The sequence below is a fragment of the Lepisosteus platostomus genome, chromosome 16, assembly GCF_059453375.1.
Source record: "Lepisosteus platostomus isolate fLepPlt1 chromosome 16, fLepPlt1.hap1, whole genome shotgun sequence".
NCBI classification, from domain to species: domain Eukaryota; kingdom Metazoa; phylum Chordata; class Actinopteri; order Semionotiformes; family Lepisosteidae; genus Lepisosteus; species Lepisosteus platostomus.
Window position 1 is genome coordinate 1,467,618 of NC_142626.1, and position 16,399 is coordinate 1,484,016.

A 16,399-nucleotide genomic window follows, 5' to 3' on the forward strand; every position below is an offset into this window, starting at 1 on the left:
AACTGGTAGCCATTGAGATAAGGGCTTCTGGTGCTTCATAATACCAATAAGATCGTTGCTGACAAATTACAATAAACTCACTATTTAATGAAATGATTTTTCTAAAAATATGTTGTTCAATTTGCACTTTATTGTGTTTGTGTTTCCGGCATCAAATATAGTGTAGTAGCTAGTCGGTGATCCTGAATTTTATACTGGTACTCAGCTGAATCCAGATTTCACTTCTAACATTTGAATATAGAATTGTCATATGAACTGTCTTCTTTATGGAACAAAGGTTGGGAACGTGAATTAAATTCCTCATTTCAGTTTTAAATATAAACACAGATTTATTTAAAATATGAGTTGTGCCGCTTATAAATTATGAAGTATAGCATGACACCTCTATGTAGTAAAATATGCAGCGCTTTAAAAACTAGAATTTAAGCACCTTTTACCCTTTTTACTTCTGTTTTACCTGTTAACAGGTAATATGTTTGAGCTAAAAGATAACACTCTTTTCCCTCGGGTATCATTTCGAATACTATTTACAACTCTTGTCTATAAGAATTTTATGTCCTGTGGTTAGAAAATTATGGATTGATCTGCAAAGTGATATAAAGAAAGGCTTCTGATATTGACGTTACCTTGAAAGAAATAGATAGTCACGTTCATTTTTAATCTCATTGAAAATAAAATGAAAATATCCTTTGGCAGTGACTGAATCATCGTACTTGCACGTTATTATGGATGCAGGTGGATGCTGCACATTGGTGGAGGTTGAGGGGTCCAGAAAAGCGCTATATAAGTGTAAGCAATTATTATTAATTATTATTATTATTATTATGCACAGAAAATGAAATGGTCTGGGAAGAGACCCGCGGTTGAGCAGTGTGAAATAAACCGTATCCACAGATTATTTCTGATTATTTATGTGAGAACACAAAAGCAGGGCGGGCTTCATCTTGATTCACCTTGGTTAATCCTTTTTTGTAAAGTGCAGTTGTCTTACTGCATGCACCCCTGGCGATGTTATTGGTGTACTCTTGTCTGTATTATATGGGTTGTTGTTGTTGCAAGAACAAAAACAGTTGTTGTAAACTGCTGCGCTCTTGCGGTGCTGTAGCGGAATCCGGCAGGGGGCGCTCGCACATTTAAGCCGCCCGTCTTGTCTCCTTGACCCGGAAATATATTCGTGTGTGGGTGCGCGTGGGGGGGGGAAGGGGAGGGGTGAAAGGTTATTACTGCGTTCGAGCGTCGAGACGGTTGTTGCGTTGCAGTCGGTGTTTTCGATCGTGGAAAAGACATTTTTGGGGGTTGTTAAAAAAAAGAGAACTCTCTAGCGCCGGGGATTGTCTACGCCGTTGGCGAGTGGGCTTTGTATCGATAGTTTACTCGCCTGTGGCTTTTTCCCTGTTTGTATTTTTACCCTCCTGCGCTCGCTGACGGGATGCGCTCCTCCAAGAAACACAAGGAGAAGGACCGGGACCGGGACACGGAGGACCGGCACCGCGAGCACAGGAAGCACAAGCACAAGGAGAAGGACAAGGACCGGGAGCGGGAGCGGGATGGCGCCAAGGACCGGGAGAAGAGGAAGCGCTCCCGGTCCCGGGAGCGGGAGCGGGGCCGGGGCTCCGAGAGGGAGGGCCGGGGCAAGGCCGACAAGAGCGGCGCCGAGCCGCGGGTGAAGAAGGAGAAGACGGACGCCGGGTACGAGGAAGGTGCGTCGGTTAACGACTTCGGACGAGAAAAAAGCTGCATCTCTCTCTCTCTTTTTTTTAAAAGTGTTTTTAAAGTAATAGCTGTGCGTATGTGTAATAATAATAACTGTACGTAGCGCCTTTAGAAGTGGGTTCTCAAAGCGCTTCACAGAATAACAGCGACAGGATGTAAATATGCAGGGGGACAGGAAGAGGTTTATTCCGAGACGCGGAGAAAAGAGACGCAGGGTTTCGGCCGTGGAGCCTTTTTCAGGCGCGTCAAGTCCCTACAACCCAATACCTTGCGTCTCTTTTCTTGCCCTCCCAGCAGGGAATAACCCCTTTACCTGTTCCTCTGCAGCACCGCGCTTGCAGACGCAGCTCGATCCTCGAAGGTGCGGTGAAAACCGCAGTAATGGTCACGGTTGGTAGCGGTTCGGACCCGTCGCTGTGCTCTGTGAGAGTCTGGTTTTGTAACACTCCAGAAAACGCGAGAAAGCGGCTCATCTCCCCTCCCTGGCCACGGCTTCATCAGCACAAGAGCCTCACTCAGCTGGTGAAACCTGGAGTGGATCAGACTGCTGTGCAATGGGAATCACGAACACTGTGTGTTGTAATGCTGTGCCAGCCAGCCAGCAATCCAGTCAGTTAGCAGTGGCAGCCCCACTGGAGCCCAGCAGGGTGAGCCTGGCCAGTACCTGGAGGGGAGACTCCTGGGAGAGCTGAGGCTGCTGCTGGAAGAGGTGTTAGTGGGGCCAGCAGGGGGCGCTCACCCTGCGGTCTGTGTGGGTCCTAATGCCCCAGTATAGTGATAAGGACACTGCACTGTAAAATAGTCCCCGTCCTCCGGATGAGATGTAAAACCAAGGTCCTGACTCTCTGTGGTCATTAAAAATCCCAGGGTGTCTCTCGAGAAGAGTAGGGGTGTTACCCCAGTGTCCTGGCCAAATTCCCCCCTGGCCTGTACCCATCATGGCCTCCTAATAATCCCCCTCTCTTTACTGGCTCCATCACTCTGCTCTCCTCCCCACTGAGAGCTGGGGTGTGGGGAGCGGACTGGTGCATCACCCAGGTGGGGGTGGAGGGGATCCCCATGACCCGTCCTGGAGCCTCCACTCAGAGCTCTGTAAAGAGCTATCGAATAGTAAGGACTGTTATTTATTGTTGTTGTTCTTGCTCATCTGTGTCGCTTCTGGCGATGTTAACGCGCTCTGAACTGTCTCCGTGCAGCGGCTGGTCCAAAGTCTGCCTCCGGGGATGCCTCTCTCAGCATCGAGGAAACAAAGTAAGTGAGCAAGGGCGGTTTAACAGTGATGGGGAGGGGGGGGTGATGTTATCCGGGGAAATGGATCGGATCACAGGGTTTGCCAGCAGGAGTACCTCTGTACACACTTCCATCGTGACAGTCTGTAATTGTGTCAGGAAAACCATTCACTCCAGTCTGGTTGTTCTTTTCCCCCTCTAGTAAGCTGAGGGCCAAGTTGGGTCTGAAGCCTCTGGAGCTGAATGAGAATAAGAAGGGTAAGTGTTGTGTGTGGGCTTGGGGCTACATTTAGTCCTGTAGGTCACCCTGAATCACGGGTCTCCAGTCCCAGTCCTGGGGATCCCCAATCCAGCGTGTCTTACAGGTCACCCTGAATCAGGGGTCTCTGGCTCTGGTCCTGGGGAGCCCCAGTCCATTGTGTCTTACAGGTCACCCTGAATCATGGGTCCCCCAGTCCCAGTCCTGGGGAGCCCCAATCCAGCGTGTCTTACAGGTCACCCTGAATCAGGGGTCTCCAGCCCTGGTCCTGGGGAGCCCCAGTCCAGCGTGTCTTACAGGTCACCCTGAATCAGGGGTCTCCAGTCCCAGTCCTGGGGAGCCCCAGTCCAGTGTGTCTTACAGGTCACCCTGAATCAGGGGTCTCCAGTCCCAGTCCTGGAGTCTTATAGGCTAGTTTGGAAGAAACTGTCCCACTGTGCTGTGCTGGCAGCTGACGCTCCTGGGTCTTGCCAACCTGCAGTTTGAGGCAGTTAATTGTCTTCTGGGGAAAATTGCCCCTTGTGTGTCTGTGTGTGCCTTCTGCGGTGTATCCCGCCCTGTGCCCACTGCTTGCTGGGATAGACTCTGGCTCCCCGTTAGGAAATGGGTGGGTGAACAGCAGATGACGCCAAGAGCATCTCTGCTGGGATTCGAACCCACAGCCATTTAGAAATCCAGAACCATAGCGCAGGAGCTGACCTGGGTCCCCGGATCCCAGGTGTTTCCTGAAGGACCCCGGAGCCGCCATCCAGTGGCATAGCTGGGCAGTTTCACGCCCCGCACTGCTCCGACGCGCGAAACGCCTCCCATTGGTCCTTTCCTAAACGCGCAAGTGTCCAAGTCCACCTGGCTTCTCTGAGAGCCCTCTCTCTCTCCCCCCCCGATCCTGGTGGGCTCAGAGCTGGGCACGAAGGAGGAGCCTCTGGTCGCTGAGGTGATCAACCCCGTGACGCTGAAGCACCAGGCGGAGATCCGCGAGAAGCTGGCGGCCCTGAAGGAGAAGAGGCTGCTCAACCAGAAGCTGGGGTAGGACCGCGCCCGCCGCCGTGGGCCGCGCCCGCCCTGCGGGCCCGCTGCTCGTTTTTATGTGGGCTTCTCGGGGCTTTGACTGTCCTGCCGATCTCACGGTGCTGTCCGTCCGTCTGTCCGCCTGTCTGTCTCTGCAGGAAGGTGAAGACGCTGGCAGAGGAGGAGTCCTGGCTGGAGGACACCGAGGCCTGGGTGGAGAGGAGCCGCAAGCTGGCCAAAGAGAAAGAGCTGGCGGAGAAGAGGGTGAGAGGGGGTGGGGCTCAGTGAGCACACCGCAGTGGGGGGAGAAGGATTGAGTGGGGACATGCTGGGGTGGGAGCCAGCAGGGTGTAGAGCTAAGAGGGTATTTTCGAGGAGCCAGGGGGTGGGGCTAAGAGGGGTAAAGGGAGGGAGGATCTGAAGTGAGCACACATGGGTGGGTGTGGCTGTCAGCTAGGGGGTGGGGCTAAGGCGGGGTCTGTGCTGTGGAGGGGGAGGGGCATCCGTGAGGTGGGCGGGGCTAAGGGAGCGCTGTGCAGGAGAATGCTGGGAAGGGGCCGAGGGACAAGAGCGAGCTCCACTGTTGTCGTCGTCGTCCCCCCCCGAAGGCGGACTGACTCGGGGGCTGCGCCCGTGTCTCCGCAGGCGAAGCTGCTGGAGGAGATGGACGAGGAGTTCGGGGTGAGCAGCCTGGTGGAGCGGGAGTTCGCCCAGGTGAAGGTGAGTGGTGCGGGGAGCGGGTCCGTCTGGCGGGCTGAACCGGCGGGTTATCGGGAGCCGGCTCGGCCGCGGGCAGAGATGAGAGATGAAGTTTGTTCGGCTTCGTCAATCTGGCCGCAACATGGTGTGGAAGGAAGGTAGCCTAAACCCGGAGCAAGAGGAGGTATGGTGATGTTTCCAGGTTCGCAGGGAGGGGGTCCGAGGTTTGGGGGTGGGGGGGCTCAGGCAGTAAAGGGGAAGAGTGAGCTTCACGGTAAATAAGATGACTCAGCCCGTGTTGCTCCCCCGCAGGCTCGTAGTCCCTGTCCTGTCCGACTCGCGAGCGAAAGGCGGTTTGAGAAGCTGTCTTTGCTGATTATTGGCGGTCAGGTGACGCGCCGGCGGCCTGCGGGTCCCGCCGCGGCTCGCTGATCGGCGGCGTTTGTCGTCGGGGGCGGGGGTGGCGGGTCAGCGGAGCGCTGGTGTCAGAGGCGGCTGTGCTCTTGCAGGAGGGCTACGCGGCGAAGGACTTGCAGGGCCTGACGGTGCAGCACAAGATCGACTCCTTCCAGGAGGGGCAGACGGTCATCCTCACGCTGAAGGACAAGGGTGAGTGTCTTTGTCCCGGCCCGGCCCGGGCTTCCTATCCCACCCTTCCTGGAAAGAAGCCGGGGGGTCGGCTTGTTCCACACTCTCGCCCCCCCCCCTCTGTGTCAAGAAAGGGCCCTCCTGTCCTGACTGGAGGGTCTCACCCAGCTGTGTTTTGAAAGAAGCCAGGGTATCGGCTACAGCCATACGGCTGGGTAACCTGTTCCGCACTCCCACCACCCTTTGTGTAAAGTGTTTCTTGAGAAAAGCAGGGGTATCGGCTTCAATGGCAAGGCTGGACAGCTTGTTCCACGCTCCTGCCACTCTGTATCAAAGAAGTGCCCCCCTGTCCTCGGTTTTAAATGCACTTTCGCGGCCTCCCCTTCCCTGCTTGTTTCTCCCGTGCTGCTCGTCCGCCTGCGACGCTGGCTTGAGCCGCCTCGCGTGTCGTTAACTTCCCCCCTCTCTCCCAGGCGTGCTGGACGAGCAGGAGGACGTGCTGGTCAACGTGAGCCTGGTGGACAAGGAGAAGGCCGAGAAGAACGTGGAGCTGAAGAAGAAGAAGCCCGACTACAAGCCCTACGAGGAGGAGGAGAGTGTGGACGACATGGCGGTGGTGAGTCCTCCCCTGACCCCAGCCTCTCGCCCTCTGCCCCCTGCTCTCTCTCCAAGCAGGCAGGTCGGCTCACTGTTCCTCAGGCTGGGACAGGAGGTCACACACTGTATTATTATTATTGAGAGACGGGCTCACTGTTCCTCAGGCTGTGATGGGAAATCACACACTGTATTATTATTATTGAGAGACCGGCTCACTGTCTGTTCCTCAGGCTGGGACAGGAGGTCACACACTGTATTATTATTATTGAGAGACCGGCTCACTGTCTGTTCCTCGGGCTGGGACAGGAGGTCACACACTGTATTATTATTATTGAGAGACAGGCTCACTGTCTGTTCCTCAGGCTGGGACAAGAGATCACACACTGTATTATTATTATTGAGAGACCGGCTCACTGTCTGTTCCTCGGGCTGGGACAGGAGGTCACACACTGTATTATTATTATTGAGAGACAGGCTCACTGTCTGTTCCTCAGGCTGGGACAGGAGATCACACACTGTATTATTATTATTGAGAGACCGGCTCACTGTCTGTTCCTCAGGCTGGGACAGGAGGTCACACACTGTATTATTATTATTGAGAGACCGGCTCACTGTCTGTTCCTCGGGCTGGGACAGGAGGTCACACACTGTATTATTATTATTGAGAGACAGGCTCACTGTCTGTTCCTCAGGCTGGGACAAGAGATCACACACTGTATTATTATTATTGAGAGGCAGGCTCACTGTCTGTTCCTCAGGCTGGGACAGGAGGTCACACACTGTATTATTATTATTGAGAGACAGGCTCACTGTCTGTTCCTCAGGCTGGGACAGGAGATCACACACTGTATTATTATTATCGAGAGACAGGCTCACTGTCTGTTCCTCAGGCTGAGACAGGAGATCACACACTGTATTATTATTATTGAGAGACGGGCTCACTGTCTGTTCCTCAGGCTGGGAAAGGAGATCACACACTGTATTATTATTATTGAGAGATGGGCTCACTGTCTGTTCCTCAGGCTGGGACAGGAGATCACACTATATTATTATTATTGAGAGACAGGCTCACTGTTCCTCAGGCTGGGACAGGAGATCACACACTGTATTATTATTATTGAGAGATGGGCTCACTGTCTGTTCCTCAGGCTGGGACAGGAGATCACACACTGTATTATTATTATTGAGAGACGGGCTCAATGTCTGTTCCTCAGGCTGGGACAGGAGACCACACACTGTATTATTATTATTGTTGAGAGACAGGCTCACTGTCTGTTCCTCAGGCTGGGACAGGAGATCACACACTGTATTATTATTATTGAGAGACAGGCTCACTGTCTGTTCCTCAGGCTGGGACAGGAGGTCACACACTGTATTATTATTATTGAGAGACCGGCTCACTGTCTGTTCCTCGGGCTGGGAAAGGAGATCACACACTGTATTATTATTATTGAGAGATGGGCTCACTGTCTGTTCCTCAGGCTGGGACAGGAGATCACACACTGTATTATTATTATTGAGAGACAGGCTCACTGTCTGTTCCTCAGGCTGGGACAGGAGATCACACACTGTATTATTATTATCGAGAGACAGGCTCACTGTCTGTTCCTCAGGCTGAGACAGGAGATCACACACTGTATTATTATTATTGAGAGACGGGCTCACTGTCTGTTCCTCAGGCTGGGAAAGGAGATCACACACTGTATTATTATTATTGAGAGATGGGCTCACTGTCTGTTCCTCAGGCTGGGACAGGAGATCACACACTATTATTATTATTGAGAGATGGGCTCACTGTCTGTTCCTCAGGCTGGGACAGGAGATCACACTATATTATTATTATTGAGAGACAGGCTCACTGTTCCTCAGGCTGGGACAGGAGATCACACACTGTATTATTATTATTGAGAGATGGGCTCACTGTCTGTTCCTCAGGCTGGGACAGGAGATCACACACTGTATTATTATTATTGAGAGACGGGCTCAATGTCTGTTCCTCAGGCTGGGACAGGAGACCACACACTGTATTATTATTATTGTTGAGAGACAGGCTCACTGTCTGTTCCTCAGGCTGGGACAGGAGATCACACACTGTATTATTATTATTGTTGAGAGACGGGCTCACTGTCTGTTCCTCAGGCTGGGACAGGAGATCACACACTGTATTATTATTATTGAGAGACAGGCTCACTGTCTGTTCCTCAGGCTGGGACAGGAGATCACACACTGTATTATTATTATCGAGAGACAGGCTCACTGTCTGTTCCTCAGGCTGAGACAGGAGATCACACACTGTATTATTATTATTGAGAGACGGGCTCACTGTCTGTTCCTCGGGCTGGGAAAGGAGATCACACACTGTATTATTATTATTGAGAGATGGGCTCACTGTCTGTTCCTCAGGCTGGGACAGGAGATCACACTATATTATTATTATTGAGAGACAGGCTCACTGTTCCTCAGGCTGGGACAGGAGATCACACACTGTATTATTATTATTGAGAGATGGGCTCACTGTCTGTTCCTCAGGCTGGGACAGGAGATCACACACTGTATTATTATTATTGAGAGACGGGCTCAATGTCTGTTCCTCAGGCTGGGACAGGAGACCACACACTGTATTATTATTATTGTTGAGAGACAGGCTCACTGTCTGTTCCTCAGGCTGGGACAGGAGATCACACACTGTATTATTATTATTGAGAGACAGGCTCACTGTCTGTTCCTCAGGCTGGGACAGGAGATCACACACTGTATTATTATTATTGAGAGACAGGCTCGCTGTCTGTTCCTCAGGCTGGGACAGGAGATCACGCACTGTATTATTATGATTGAGAGACAGGCTCACTGTCTGTTCCTCAGGCTGGGACAGGAGATAACACACCTGGCTGCAGGTGTGCTGAGTTCCCTCCTCCCTCTCCCAGTAGGATTGGGAGCTGTTCTGGTTCGGGCGGGATGCAGGAATTCTGGGATGAGATCTATTTTAGGGAAGGGTGTATTTTGATCGGTAACGTACAGCCTCTCCTTGCTCCCCCCCAGCTCAAGCCGCGCTCGGTGCTGACGAAGTACGACGAGGAGATCGAGGGCGAGAAGAAGAGCGGGTTCCGGCTCGGGGCGGGCGGCCAGGCCGAGGGCGTCTGGGAGAGGGAGCTGCAGGAGATCCGCGAGACGCTGCGCAGCCAGGCGGTCAGCCTGGACGGGCCGGGCCTGAAGCCCGCCACGGAGTACTACACCCCGGACGAGATGGTGAGGGGCCGGCGGGGTGTTAGAGGGGTGACCCGTCCCGCTGAAGGGAGTCGGGTGGGCGTAGACCCTGCACCCCGCCTGCGCTGACCTGACCCCTCCGCCCCGCGCAGGTGACCTTCAAGAAGACGAAGAGGCGTGTGAAGAAGATCAGGAAGAGGGAGAGCACGAAGACCGTGACGGTGGAGGAGCTGCTCCCCCTGGGGGAGGAGGCGCAGGGCTGCGACCACGGGTCCAGGTCGGTCCCCCAGGTGTCTTCGAGCTCTTCCTGCTTGTGCAGGTTGTGCAGTGTGGCTGTGGGGGAGTCTTCACAGGGGGGCAGGGCTCTCTCTGAGCTCGGCTGCTGTACAGTGTGACTGTGGGCTGTCTTGCCCTCCGGGAGTCTTCACAGGGCGGCAGGGCTCTCTCTGAGCTCAGCTGCTGTGACTGTGGGCTGTGCAGTGTGACTGTGGGCTGTCTCACCCTCCGGGAGTCTTCACAGTGGGGCGGCATGTTAACTGCTTCTCCTGCAGCGCCACTGCCAGGCTGTTCTGAGGTCCACTACACTGTAGCGCCTCTCCATCAGAGAGTAATGCGATTCAGTGAGTCTTCCCTGTGCTGGGTCTCTTAGCTGCGAGCCGAGAGGTGAGAAACGCCACTGGGCGACTCCACATGGGGCAGATGCAGGAGAAATGATTGGCGTTGCTAAGCTCTTGTTTCGCTCCGGTGTGGAGTCGGTGTGCGGACGTCCCTGTCCTCTCATTCCCTCGCTCCCTGCGTGTCTCTCCCAGGACGCGGGGGCGCGGGAGACGGCCAGGCCAGGAGAAGGAGGAAGAGGAGAAGGAGGCGAGCGTGGCGCCGAAGGCCCCGGATGTGCCGCAGCTGTCGGACGACACCCGCGTGGCGAACATGGACATCAGCGAGGACGGTGAGCCTCCGTCGGCCCGTGCCGCCGGCCAGCGGATTCCCCAAGCGAGCGAGGGTGGGGCTAGCGCGCCCCCAGGGGAACCCTCACTCTGTGGTCCCCGTCGGCACCGTACCAGAAAGACGAGGGGTGCCATGGTGGTGAGAGGAGCCTGCCCTCGCCTCCAAAATCGGGGGGTCACGGGCTCTTAGGTGCGCAACAAAACATTGCAGCTCACAACTGGCAGCCCCACTGGAGCTCAGCAGGTGTGAGCCTGGTCAGTACCTGGATGGGAGACCTCCTGGGGAAAACTAAGGCTGCTGCTGGAAGAGGTGTTAGTGGGGCCAGCAGGGGGCGCTCACCCTGCGGTCTGTGTGGGTCCTGATGCCCCAGTATAGTGACGGGGACACTAGACTGTAAACAGGCGCCGTCCTTCGGATGAGACGTAAAACTGAGGTCCTGACTCTCTGTGGTCATTAACAATCCCAGGGTGTTTCTCGAGAAGAGTAGGGGTGTAACCCCGGCATCCTGTCCAGTCATGGCCTCCTAATAATCCCCCTCTGTGAATTGGCTTCATCACTCTGCTCTCCTCCCCACTGAGAGCTGGTGTGTGGTGAGGGTTCTGGCGCCCTATGGCTGCCGTCGCATCATCCAGGTGGGGCTGCACAGTGGAGGGGATCCCCGTTTTGAGTGGAGTGTCCAGAAAAACACTATATAAGTGTAAGCAATTATTATAACAGGGGCAATGCATCCGGCTGTGGCGATTCCACCTGCAGCCACCAGAGGGCGCCCGTGTCCCCTTAGTTCCCACCTTCAAATCCCTGTTGGCAGAGAATGATTCCTGCAGAGGCTGATCTCTGGTTTCTAGGGAATGAATGAGCCCAGCTGTAGAGCAGGTGGCAGCGAGGTCACGTGCGAGACTCCAGCGGAAGCAAGTGTGCCGTTTTGAAACTTGGTAGGAGGTAATAGGAACGTTCTTTTTCGTTTTTCTTGGATCAGACGTCCGACCGAGTAATAGAGGAGGGAGAGTTTCCCCTTTCTGTAAGACAGCGGGAAAGCTCATGTGAACGGGTCTGACCTGTAACCCACCTCTGCGAAGCCACCAAGGGGCGAAGACAGAATCCTCAAGTAATAATAATTGCTTACACTTATATAGCGCTTTTCTGGACACTCCACTCAAAGCGCTTTACAGGTCATGGGGATCCCCCCCACCCCCAGCAGTGTGCAGCCCCACCTGTAGGATCCGTAGGTCAGCTCGTCACGCTGGGCTGTCCCACGGCAGGCAGGCGTGGGAAAATCATTGCTCTCCGAACGGAAAGGGGAGGACAACGGTGACTCTGCAGACGTAGGGGTGTGGGGACGTGAGCTCCATGGAAACGGCTCTGTCTCACACCCTGTCCCCCCCTCTCCAGAGGACTTCGAGCCCCCCGAGTCCGTGGCCATCGAGGAGGATGAGGCTGAGCTGGAGCTGCAGAAGCAGCTGGAGAAGCAGAGGCGCCTGCGACAGAAGCAGCGCCAGCAGGACTCCGTGGAGAAGGTGGGAGAGGGGGGTTCCCCCCCCGGGACTGGTCAGGAGGGAGGAGGGGGGTGTCTGGGGTCCCCGGAAGGCTAAAAGCTCCCCCTCATTCTCGCCCCCTCCCCCCCCAGGTGGTGGAGATCGTGAAGAAGCTCGAGTCGAGCACCTCCCGGGACGACGACGACCCCGACCGGAAGAACAACATCGTGTTCAACGCCACGTCCGAGTTCTGCCGGGCCCTGGGCGAGATCCCCACCTACGGGCTCTCGGGGAACCGCGAGGACCAGGAGGAGATCATGGTGGGTGGCGGGTGGTGGCGCCGCCCCGGTGGCCGACCTCCGCAACAGCGCCCGTTTGTTTCTTGATAAAACAAGCGAGAGGGCGTTTTGATTCCAGCTTATCCTCCCCCCCCCCCCCCCGTGCAGGATTTCGAACGGGAGGAGGAGCAGCTGGGAGACAGGGGCTCGGACTCGGAGCTGGACGAGAACGTGGGCTGGAGCATGGTCAACCTGGACGAGGAGCAGAAGCAGCCCGACGTGAGCCCCGCCGTCGTTGCCCGGCGACTCGTTTTGGTTTCTGGGGGTGTCTTTCGCTCGGGGCGCACCAGCAGTCATCGCGACGTGATCTTTCATCCCCCAGCCAAAGTCTCGCGCGGCTCTCGCCGAGCTGGATGGAAACGATCTACAGCGATTGGCGGGCGTATTTACAGTATATAGGTTACATGTACATTCCACTCTTAAAAGACCGTTGAAGGCTCGTTATTGTTCCCATTTTCTCCTGCGGGTAGACAATATGGGGTTTTAGGTAATGCCTGAATTGTGGTGGCAGAGCCATATTTGGGGGTGCCGCCCCTCTGCTGTGTCCCCGTGCGTCTCGCAGTCTGTGCCTGTACCCCGGACGCTCACTGTCCCTCTCGCGTCCTTCCCCCAGTTCTCCACGGCCTCCACCACCATCCTGGACGAGGAGCCCATCGTCAACTCCGGCCTGGCGGCCGCCCTGCTGCTCTGCAAGAACAAAGGTGGGGGGCAGGAAGTCCGGGCGGGGGGAAGGGATTACGAGACGGACACAGCGCCGAGCCAGGCGTTCTGCCGGGCCCCACTCCTCCAGAGCTCACACCCTCTGCTCGTGTTCCCCTCCTTCCTTAGGACTGCTGGACACTCAGGTGCAGAAGGTGGCCCGGGTTCGAGCGCCCAAGGGCGCCCTGCCTAACGCCGTCTACTGCATCGAGGACAAGATGTGAGTGTCGGTCTGCGCCGGTCTCTCCGTGGCCTCGCCCTGCCCCGCCCTCTCTGCCTGCTGATCTCTCTCTCTCTCTCTCGCCCTGACCTGCTGCTGGGTGTCCCTTGTGTCTCCCGTCTCCAGGACGATCGATGACAAGTACAGCCGCAGGGAGGAGTACCGGGGCTTCACCCAGGACTTCAAGGAGAAGGACGGCTACAAACCTGACGTCAAGATTGAGTATGTGGACGACACGGGGCGCAAGCTCACCCCTAAAGAGGTACTGCTACATCTACCACTCCTTTCTCCCTGTCCCCCTCCTCTCCTCTCTCTCTGACCCTGTCTCTCTCCTCACCTCCTTTCTCCCTGTCCCCCTCTTCTCTCTCACACTGACCCCACCTCTCTTCTCCTCTCTCTCACACTGACCCCATCTCTCCTCCTCTCCTTTCTCCCTGTCCCCCCCCTCTTCTCTCTCCCTTCCCTCTCGCTGACCCCGTCTCTCTCCTCTCTCTCCCTCTCCGTGCCCCAGGCGTTCCGGCAGCTGTCTCACCGTTTCCATGGCAAGGGCTCTGGGAAGATGAAGACGGAGCGCAGGATGAAGAAGCTGGAGGAGGAGGCGGTGAGTTGTGGAGTGTCCCCCAGCCCCGCCCCGCTCCGCCCTGCCCCAGCGCTTCCGTTAACCCTCACTTCTCCGCTCTCCCCTCCAGCTGCTGAAGAAGATGAGCTCCAGTGACACCCCCCTGGGCACCGTGGCCCTGCTGCAGGAGAAGCAGAAATCCCAGAAGACCCCCTACATCGTTCTGAGTGGGAGTGGGAAGAGCATGAACGCGTGAGTGTTCTGTGTGTCTTTAAAAGCCTGTCCTGCACCTCTCTCTCTTGATCTCTTCCTGTCTGTGTCTTCCGGCTGCCGTCACTGAGCCTGTCCTCTCTGGGCAGCCAGCCCTGCCTGTGTCCAGTTTCTCTGGCCAGGCTCTGGTCACTGAGCCTGTCCTCTCTGGGCAGCCAGCCCTGCCTGCGTCCAGTTTATATGGCCAGGCTGTGGTCACTGAGCCTGTCCTCTCTGGACAGCCAGCCCTGCCTGCGTCCAGTTTCTCTGGCCAGGCTCTGGTCACTGAGCCTGTCCTCTCTGGGCAGCCAGCCCTGCCTGCGTCCAGTTTCTCTTGCCAGGCTCTGGTCACTGAGCCTGTCCTCTCTGGGCAGCCAGCCCTGCCTGTGTCCAGTTTCTCTGGCGAGGCTCTGGTCACTGAGGCTGTCCTCTCTGGGCAGCCAGCCCTGCCTGTGTCCAGTTTATATGGCAAGGCTGTGGTCACTGAGCCTGTCCTCTCTGGGCAGTTAGTTCTTGCTCGTGTCCAGTCCTTTCCAAGGAGGATGAGCCCTGATGTATAGACAGGTTGCACAGCCTGGCCATAGAAACTGGACACTGCCAGACCTGGTGAGTTTAGATTTGTGTGGACACAGGAAAGACTGCTAGCGATTTTAGAGTGATTCATCCATCATCAGTCTGAATTCTTCAGGCAGCATGTGGGTTTTTTTTTTTTTACACGATGGACAGTCCGAGATCGCAGAAGGTGTCGCTACGTGTCCCCAGTACATCACCGAGCTCAAGACCTGTACAAGGTCCCCTGTGAGCAGATCAGCGCCAGACTGTCTTTCAGTGACATTCCCTCTCTCTTTCTGCCCCTCTGCAGAAACACCATCACGAAGTAGCCCAGGGGGAGGGCCGGGGGGCCCCTCTGAGGACTGGCTCGCTGGGAGAGAGAGAGGAAGGACCGCTCTTCCTCTCCGGAGAGGACGGCACAGGACAAGACTGCGAGACCCGCCTGCCCTCCTTTTAAGAAGCAAGAGCAATCCCGCCCCCGTCCTGTTCCTGTTGGCCTCCTCCTGCTCCTCTCGTGATTTCAATTCGCTCGTCTCTTGTTCTGTTTCAGCACCTCGGCTGGTTCACCCTCCCCCCACCAAAAAAAAATTCGTAGAGTCTTTGTCCCCGAACGTCTGTCTATGGACACACCCTGACTGTCTTACTCCTTTGACCTCTCTGTGGCAAGAGAATCAAGGGCTACTCTGCTGTGTCCATGGGTACAGATGAGAAACGTGAGGCACTGGGGATGAAGTGTTGAAATGATGTGAAAGTATGTTTCCGTGGTGGGGAGCAGTGTTCTTTAAAAAACCGTGGTCATGTACTGGTGTGAGCCCCAGACCAGCCTGCTTTTATTCCACTGTTTGTATATGTACATACATGATGGGATTTTTCTCTTTATCAATATATTATATCCTGTAGGTCTGTTTCTATGCCCTGAACCAGAAATCCTTGTGGTGTTTTTTTTGGGGAGGCAGTTAATGGTGATAGAGTGGGCGGAGGGGTGGGGTGGGGTGGAGGACACTGCACTGCCCTTTGAGCGTGGTCCAGCAGAGGGTGCTGTGCCTGCAGGGTTTCCAATCCATACAGCCGTCTTCGACCCGCTTCTTCCAGATTGGGGGTCAAAGGGGGAATCTGCGGTCTATCCCAGCAAGCAACAGGTCCAAGGCAGGATACACCCTGTGTGGGACACCAGGCCGTCGCCAGGCTGCCAGGTCTCCCTTTAATCTTTAAATCAGCCACACTGGGAGAGCTGGGAGCTGGGGTTCTGAGGGTCCAGTTAAGCTCCATGAAGCGGTCAAGAGGCAGGTGGGATGGAACACCTTCAGCTGCAGCCCGCGGTTTCGTGATCTGGAGTTTGTGTGTTCGTATTCTGGCATGGGCGCGCACAGCGCTCTGGTCCTGTGGAATGGGTGCCTCGAACCCAAGTCCAGCTCTGAGGCCACGGCGTGCCGAATCCCCAGTTTCTGCAACTGTGGGACGATGAATGATTTTGAGCTGCCCAGTCCGCTGCTTCCAAGAGTGGGTCACTTGAGGATGGTTTGGAACCAAACCCGGAGTGCTCTCTGGTTTTCCTAGTCATGTTCACTTCATCGGGCTGTTCCCGGTCCTGCTCCTGCTGGTCTTCACTTCCTCCTGTAGATACCTGAAGCCCGACTTCATCGACGATGTTGCCGTGTTGGAATAATTAGACTTTAGGACAGAGGAATAGTTACAGCTCCAACAGGTGTAAGATCGGGGAACAAACATCTCGTTATCACTAACTCGATAAAGGGCTCGACTGTGTAACTGAGGGCTGGGCTGGAACACGCAGCAGCAGGAGGGTGTGGGTCACCAAGGAGCAGGCTCGGGAACTCCTGCCTTAATCCCACTCTTACTCCAGTATTCCTCATCCTGTGAAAGGGGCGGTTCAGAGTGACTCAAAGCCCCGGAGAGCAGGCCTCCACTTCTGGTGATCTCAACTAGAACGAGTGTTCAGTAGACTGAAAAAGAAATATCCCTCACCTGTCCTACACTAAGTAAATATCAGCACGTTGTTGATGATAGAATAGGTTGGATTACACATTTTTATACAATTACTCTTCTAAAG

General features: G+C 55.2%; 1 protein-coding gene across 1 annotated transcript; it reads left to right on the forward strand.

Moving 5' to 3' along the window:
• Positions 1 to 1,201: 1,201 nt before the first annotated feature.
• On the forward strand, positions 1,202 to 15,258 carry sart1 (spliceosome associated factor 1, recruiter of U4/U6.U5 tri-snRNP). The gene is made up of 20 exons (XM_088608616.1): positions 1,202 to 1,700; positions 2,910 to 2,964; positions 3,145 to 3,200; positions 4,101 to 4,227; positions 4,368 to 4,473; positions 4,855 to 4,929; positions 5,418 to 5,517; positions 5,970 to 6,112; positions 9,133 to 9,339; positions 9,450 to 9,574; positions 10,107 to 10,243; positions 11,632 to 11,756; positions 11,867 to 12,034; positions 12,161 to 12,271; positions 12,666 to 12,753; positions 12,881 to 12,971; positions 13,098 to 13,233; positions 13,483 to 13,572; positions 13,661 to 13,782; positions 14,642 to 15,258. The coding sequence occupies exons 1-20, from the start codon at positions 1,430 to 1,432 to the stop codon at positions 14,658 to 14,660; spliced, it is 2,352 nt and encodes a 783-aa protein (XP_088464742.1). The 5' UTR covers positions 1,202 to 1,429; the 3' UTR covers positions 14,661 to 15,258.
• Positions 15,259 to 16,399: the final 1,141 nt, after the last annotated feature.